This window comes from Macrobrachium nipponense, chromosome 1, assembly GCF_015104395.2.
Source record: "Macrobrachium nipponense isolate FS-2020 chromosome 1, ASM1510439v2, whole genome shotgun sequence".
Lineage (NCBI taxonomy): Eukaryota > Metazoa > Arthropoda > Malacostraca > Decapoda > Palaemonidae > Macrobrachium > Macrobrachium nipponense.
Window position 1 is genome coordinate 12,596,884 of NC_087200.1, and position 8,415 is coordinate 12,605,298.

The 8,415-nt window shown below is 35.8% G+C and overlaps 1 protein-coding gene across 1 annotated transcript in view; it reads left to right on the top strand.

Annotated features, from left to right (window-relative positions):
- Positions 1 to 7,051: 7,051 nt before the first annotated feature.
- LOC135219133 (barH-like 1 homeobox protein) overlaps positions 7,052 to 8,415 on the top strand; it is an 18,055-nt gene continuing 16,691 nt past the window's right edge. The window contains exon 1 of the mRNA XM_064255589.1: positions 7,052 to 7,507. Coding sequence (XP_064111659.1) covers positions 7,171 to 7,507 — 337 coding nt within the window. The 5' untranslated portion in view covers positions 7,052 to 7,170. The remainder of the gene's footprint in view (positions 7,508 to 8,415) is intronic.

An 8,415-nucleotide genomic window follows, 5' to 3' on the forward strand; every position in this document is an offset into this window, starting at 1 on the left:
TATTATATATAATATTAAAAAAAAAGAAAAAAAATAAAAAAAAAAATATATATATATAAAAAAAAAAAAAAAAAATAAAAAAAAAATAAAAAATAAAAACTAATAACAATAATAATAATATTCAAGGTGTGCTCAAGAGCCCAAAATAAGTGATGGCATCATGATGATAATGAAGATAAATAAGATGAAGATAATCACGATGATAGTATAAAATGATAAGTGAGAATTAATCCCAATGATTGTGTAAATGGCGAGTGAAGATTAATCTCAATGATTGTGTAAATGATAAGTGAAGATCAATACCGGTGATTATGTAAATGATGCAATGATTAATCATTATGATTGTGTAAATGATGAGAGACGATTAATCCCGTTGATTATGTAAATGATGGGTGTAGATAAATCCCAATGATTGTGTAAATGATGAGTGAAGATTAATCCTGATGATTGTGTAAATGATGGGTATAGATAAATCCCAATGACTGCGTAAATGATGAGTGAAGATTAATCCAATTGATTGTGTAAATTATGAGTGAAAATTAACCCTGTTGATTGTGTAAATGATGAATGAGGATTGATTCCAATACCTGTGTAAAATGATGAGAAACTGAGTGTAAAATGATAACCCAGATGAATATGACAACAGCAAAAATGATGATGATGGTGAGTATAGGAAACTGAATTGAACGATATTCCTAACGGAGGGAAAAACGTGATGACATCGGAGGTGATGAAATTGATGATCATTCTGATGAAAATGAAAATTTATAAAAATTATGATATTGATGCTTTAGGCAGTGAAAAGAGAGAAGGGGGTGGGGGGGGGGTGAGTTGTAGTGGTTGGGAGTCTCAAACGTATGGGGCAGCTAGAGGCCGAAGGGACGCCGCAAACATCCGTCAGTATTGCCTACAGTGCGCCACGCGACGTGCATTGATGGCACTATACCTGCCCTAGAGAGATGAAAATGAAGGAGACGGGGAAGGCGTGTAGATGAGAATTAAAAAGAATAAAAAATAAGATGGATGGTGATGATAATGAGAGATAAACAGTGGATGATGACGATGATGAAAGATAATGAAGAATGAGTGATGGTAATTAAGCAAATGCTGGCATTATTATTATACTGATTATGATACCGAGAACAGCAATAACTCTTCCTTGTTATGAAGCCAGAAAATAACTAATGAGTCGATGCTTTTCTTGTATCTCGAACAACTTTGAAAAAACAAAAGTTAACTTTAGCAGGCCACAAGACCCTTCGTAAATCATTTGCCGTCTTCGCACGGTGGAGTTATAAAACTTAATTTCTTCCTTTTGAATATGAATTTGGTTCCACTGCTCCAAACGGCTGAGTCATTCAGCATTCAGTTAAAAAAACAAGCATGCGAGATCTTCAGACTTTAAATAAAAGATTCTAAAGTTATATTTTAGAGCATCAATTTCTTACACCTTTTTAATCTCAACAGGATGTAAGTAATCAAGGATGCATTTTGCAAATAAGCATCATAGACAATCCTTGGAGATTTAACTTCTGATGTAAGGCGGATATAATATAATTACTTCCTTACGTTTTAACACAGTTTTTTAAGATCAACTGTTATTTTCTAATTTTGGTAAAATGCTATAGTTTACCATTGTTAATTAAGGGATGCTATGAATTTCCCTGTGGCTATCTGCTACAGCAGTTATGTATTAACAGAATTCATCAAAAAGCAACGAATGGATTTCGAAATGATATAGCGAAAAATTTCACTGATAGACCCCTTCACATGATTAGCTTCTAAACTAACTGTAAAGATTCAACTAAATTAACTGTAAAGATTCAACAGCCACCAATATACTCCAATTGGTTATATACACCAATATAACTAAATTAAACTAAATTAACTGTAAAGATTCAACAGCCACAAATATACTCCGGACAAGAGGAACCTCTAAAGATTTTACCGCTACAAAACAAACAAATTATGCTTCCCAGATCACACAGAGAACACAAAACACTCCAGCGAGGGTCCTCACTCGAATATTAATATCAAACTGTGACTTTCACCCTTAAACAGCATAGTTTAAGTGTTATCTTCGTCTAATAAAGTACAGTAAGCATTATCTGTCAGACATGGATATCTGGAGAGAGTAAAAAAAAGTGGGCATTCGTAATGTGTAGCAAATCTACTAACCATTTGAAGCCCGTTGTCGCGTAGGTTTTCTTGAATATCTTTTTATAATTCAGCTTATCATCTTGACATTTTCCCACAGCATATATTATACCCTCCGGTAATTCTGGGCAATATAATAAAGTACCAGAATTTATTGATGAAGTGAGTTTGCTCTTGAGCTTTTTCAAATTCCTCAACATTCGTTGTAGATATCCGAACACCCGTCCTTGGCTTATGCTGAAGAGTTAGGAATGAAGCCCCGCCCACTTTGTTTCTCTCTCTGTCTCAAACATATGAATGGAAGAGTGTACTATGATATATAGTTACTTACGTTTTACATATCCAAATTAGTTTATACATTAAAGTTTATCTGTATTTCATTGGTTCATTTACAGTATATACTAGGTACAGATGAGTGGACCATCAGAAAACTAAAGGGGCAGTATTATACTGGTTTTCAGTTTTTTTTTTTTTTTTTATGTCATATATGCGCAAACGTCTGAGGTCACCCATAGCTACAAGTATACCTCCATCCAACTACTATATCACTTACGGCGAACATGTCGCGGTGTTGTCATCGTGGATACCGAAATGCATTTGCTTTACGGCTGTTCGCTGCTTATAATGCAGAGAAGGTATAGCCAGTGGGCTAAGAATTTCTCCAAAAAGGGAAGTGATATCTTCAACATACATGCACAGGAACATGACTGAATGATTTTAAAATTCTACTGTCAAACTGAATTATAGAAATATGTGGAAGAATATTTTTAGATTTGGTTTAATGTAATTTATATGGATTTTTGGCACTATGCCAAGCACTGGGGCAACTAAGGCTATTCAGCGCTGAAACAGAAACTGACAGTAAAAGGTTTGAAAGGTGTAACAGGAGGAAAACCTCAAGGCAGTTGCACTATGAAACAGTTGTTAGGAGAGGGTTGAGGACAGTAAGAGGGAAGAAAGAGAATATGAACGGAGCTACAGTAAAAGGAATGAAAGTAGTTGCAGATAGGGGCCGAAGCGACGCTGCAAAGAACCTTAAGTAATGCCTACATTGCACCAAATGACGGCAATACCCCCTTACGGAGAGGAACTTATTTAGAATTCTTTTCTTTGTTTCGCAGCAAAAAAAAAAAAAAAAAAAAAAAAAAAACGGCAGTCGCGACTACCATGGGGAGATGAATGATGAATGGCCAATTATTGTTCCTCCGGTGGCTGACATCGCTACTTTAACTATCGCTTCCCGAGTCATCGATCCTGATAATTAGACAATGCGCCATAGCATGTACCATACTAAAAGAGGATAGTCACAGCCCCACATCTGCAATATCTTGTTATCAAAAATGGCCCACAACCACCACATTCTTTCGGCAATAAATAAAAACATGCATGATATATAAAAAACATACGAATGGCTATATAAAAGATAATGAATTGGGAATGATTATTGTCGGTAATTCAAAACGTAAAAAGTCATATATCGTAGTACACTCTTCCATTCATAAATTGGAGACAGAGAGAGAAACGAGTTGGGGGGCGGGGCTTCATTCCTCACTATTCAGCTAAGCCAAGGACAGGCGTTCGGATATCTATGTAGTACAACGAATGTTGACGGAATTGAAAAAGTCCAAGAGTAAACTGCCTTAATCAATAAATTCTGGTACTTCATCACATTGCCTAAAATTACCGGAGGGTCTAAAACACGCTGTAGCAAAATATCAAGAAAATACAGCTGATATATGAAAAGATATTCCAGAAAACCTATGCGACAACGGGCTTGAAATGGTTGGTACTCACCACAGATGTTTATCAGCAACGAAGTAAAGAAATGGTTGAGTTTTTAAACAAATATCTTACTCATATTTGTACAGACAAAATAGTGGTTTCAAATTTCTTTCTTTGATAAAATGTCAACTTCAAATTTCTATCCGTGGTAAAGTATCACCATCAAATTTCTGTCCGAGGTACAAAGATAGTATTGTATTTGTGTCTGCGATAAAATAACATCATCTTATTTATGACTAGGATAAAAAATAACAATAAATACATTTGTGTGGCAGAGAAGCAAATAAAATTTTTCTCTACTATAAGATATCAGCATCAATTTTATGGCTATGATAACATATCAGTGTCAAATTTCTGTCAATGATAAGATATCAGCATCAAATGTTCGTCTATAATAAGATATTAGTATAAATTATCAGTATCAAAGTCTATGCTAAGACATCATTATCAAATGTCTGTCTATAATAAGATAATAGTATAAGATAATACTATCAAAGTTCTGTCTAAGAAAAGATATCAGTATCAAATTTGTCTGTGTTATATTAGTACGAGATAACGGTATCAAATTTCTCCTATGATATGATATTAGGATATCATCGTCAAACTTCAGCCTTTGTTAAGATATTAGTATCAACTTTCTGTCTATGATGAGATATTAGAATTAGATAAGAGCATCAAAGTTCTGATTATGATAAGATATCAGTATCATATGACTGTCTATGATAAGACATTAGCATAAGATAAGAGTATCAATGTTCTGTGTATGATAAGTTATCAGTACCAAAGTTCTGTCAATAAGATATCAGTCGTATCAAAGATCTACCTATGTCAAAATACGTAACCACTTACAAAACACTATATAAAAGAAATATCAATATGAAATTTCTCTCAACGATAAAATAACGATATCAAATTTCTCCCTGTAATATAAAGGCACTGTATTTCCGTCTATGATAAATATAATGATGATTCAGTTTAAGTCTATGATGCAATATCTGTTTGAAATTTCTCTCTGGGGAAATATATGATAAAAGCAATTCTTCTGATGACAGCCATTTACTATCGACAAAACTATCCAATCTCAGAAATCAATTTGTCTTCGCAAGTGAATATCAGTTAGTATCAATTCTTCTCTCTGTGGGGATTATACCACTGTGAAATTTCTCACAATGAAATATCGCCAGCTTTCTTATATTTCGGGATCAAATTCTATGCATCGACGAACTTGATAATGCCTTAGAGAATATTGGCGTAGTGCTTAATAGATTGATAGCACAGCAATATATGTCTACCTGTTTCAGCCACACAACACAATAACGTAATGTAAAACCACGACGAAAGTTCATGATTTGCGATAAAGACAAGTAAATATACTATAATAATCATCATTCGTAATAACACTTAATAAAAATAAGGTTATCAAAGAAAATTTGAGAATTGAAGGTTATAGTTTTTCAAAATACAAGTATTTTTTTATCTATTTATCTATTTGCTAATTTATCTGTTTTCTAATAACTGAAGTCCTCTTTCTGTATTTCCTTATAAATCCTCTGTTACTTCTTTCTAATGAACACCATAATATTCTTTGGAAGTGGGTCCTGTGGTGGGCTTGTTCCATATGAATATGGTTCATCTTCTGAATAACAATAATGAATTTGGTAATGACAGCTGAGAACTTTTTTTTTTTTTTTTTTTTTTTAAGTATGACCATCAATATCCAAATTCTCGTGGGGAGTACCAGTGAAATACCCCTTTCAGCCTCTTGTCCATAGATTTTTCAACATCCCAGTTTAAGCTTACCTATAAGTATCACAACTTTATTCATAAAACGTCCTCCAATGGTGCATGCAATGAAAAAGGTAATACGTATCTAAATATTTACGAGTACGCTAATGCTAAACATGATTAGACACAAAGGGTAAATATCCATATTTTATGTTAGATTGATTAATGAAGGTAGAATCCACGATTCAAAGGGAATGATTTTTATAAGGTCTTGACTAATTTAGATTTTGTATTTGTGTGATACAATCTGTTCAATAAAGAATAATCTAGCATTGTAAGAATATGTGATATGTATGAATTGCGCTTGACTATTGTTTGCCTCCTTTATAATATGCATTTGCATATTGATCTCTCTCTCTCTCTCTCTCTCTCTCTCTCTCTCTCTCTCTCTCTCTCTCTCACATTTGCATGACTATCATTGTTGATATGATACAATTTAATTTTGATGTTAAATGTAATAAGAATAATAATTTATTATTATTATCATTATTATAGACAATGGTATTGTCATGTAATGTAAAACGGGATAACAGGCATTTGAATAATAACAGTATCTAATATGGTCCAAAATAATGAAAATTTCCAAACTATTCTGAGAAATACATGACGTTCCTGCATAATTTAATCTAATTTAAAAAAATACTTTATGTTCTAATGTTCTTAACCCGTAGATATTATACAAATATTGGAGACAGGTGATACCGTCCTGCGGGAAGCAAGGAAATTTGGCAAAGTCTCATTGAGTAAATACTCTCTAAGATAGCGAATAAAAAAGAGAGAGAGAAAGAGAGAAAATGAAAAGAAAAAACGAGTTCAGCGTCGTTAATCAAGCCACGAATAAATGATGCACACATGTTCACTTTAGAAGTAATGAGCGCCTAATAATTTGTCACCTGGCCATACTCTAGTTGACAGTTACTCATTATTAGGAGTTAATTTTTTTTCTATCTATTTCTTTACTCTTTGGACTCGAATTTGCGAGCTGCCATGCATTTTGGGACGCATATCTGGCCGGGAGAGTTCAGCTGGATAATGCGTGGATTATCTCGGCACATTTAATCGTTCCCTGATGAGTGTAAAGGGGGTTAAAATGAACACTAAAGAGTTAAATGTGTTGGCGAAGAGGAATCCCAATGAAAACTCCGCCCCCTCGGGCAATCAGTGGCGGCGCTTGGAGGATTAACTCCATACAGGGCGGAGACTATCGGACATTGCTCCAGCTTATTGGATAGAGAGATTCGAGTGGGCGGAGCCCACGGGCAAGTGGGTGGGGCGGGGGCGGTAGCCATCTGTGTCGTTACTTTTGATGCTGAGTGTACTCAGTCAGTCGAGAACCAGCGATAGTGGAGGTCTCGCGAAGTTGTTACTCCCCGTGTGGACTTGACCCGATTCGGTATCTTTCTCATTATCGTGATATCTGCTGGAACGTTTTTAAAAGTGGCTACGATGACGGTGGAAGTGTGTACGCGGGTGGGCGTGCGGGTCTCCGCCGCCCCTGGAGCTATCAAGGAAGAGGCCCACAGTGGAACTGGGAGTTCGCCCGCCCATGAAACCTCAGAGGCGCCCACGCCCAGGCCCAAATTTATGATCACAGACATCTTGGCGCAGCACAAGCCACCCTCCTCGACACACAGCAGCGAATTGTCCGCCGCGCCCACATCGCCCATCGAGGAACCCAAGGACCTGAGTCTCACTCGGCCTCCGCATCATTCCGAGGACGAGGAAATTGATCTGGAGGGTGACGCGAGCCACGACGAGGACGACCCCGACAACAATGACCCTGGTAAGTCGTCTTCTGCTGTTTTCCTCGCATTTACAAAGGCTGAAGGTCTTGGAAGAATTGATAACCTTAAATTCTTTCACAAATAGTCAAATGTGTCCTTTTTTATTCTGTCACAATCTCTCGCGTAAATCTGCGATAGTTCACAAATTCTAATATATATATATATTTATATATATATATATATTTATATATATATATATATAATATATATATAACTATATGTTAAGTATAAAGTTCTCTGTAAATTCCAAGTAGATTGGAACGACTCACGGCCGGTAACATTTATCAAGAACTGAAACAGTCTTCTTCTATTGCTACTACTACAGTCTTACCATTTTGCCACACATCGCTAATAAAATATTCTGAATCAGACGCGTACAGTCCACCACCCCCTGGTATTGGATTGCACGTAATGGGCGGTTCACCTTTTAAGGTATCCGTGATGCGCACTCCTCCTTTGTGATATCCGAATATATGTGATACTCAGTTATGAGGACATCTATAATAGCTCTTTATACTATCATAACATTCGCTGTGTATTCGCAAACCCTGAACTAATGCATACATACGTATTGTCCTCTGTCTCTCAATTGGGTATCTGTTGGCAGTCTCATTGTCAAACTCAGCCGAGCGACCACCTCAGTCTAGCGAATATAAAAGGAGGTGTTTTTATATAAATACAATAGATGGGTAACAAAGGAGAAATTGGATTCCCCGAAATGGTGCCATCCGCACAACGCCCAGCCATTTGCTTCGCAAGGGAGAATCATTGTCAGGTGTGCGAGTTATGGAGTGTATGATGTGTTATTCAGAATAACAGAATAACAGGAGTCCGTTATGGATGAGAATAAATCTTGGATGTTATCACTCGGTATTTTAGCCGTTAGATTTAATAATGGTAATATATT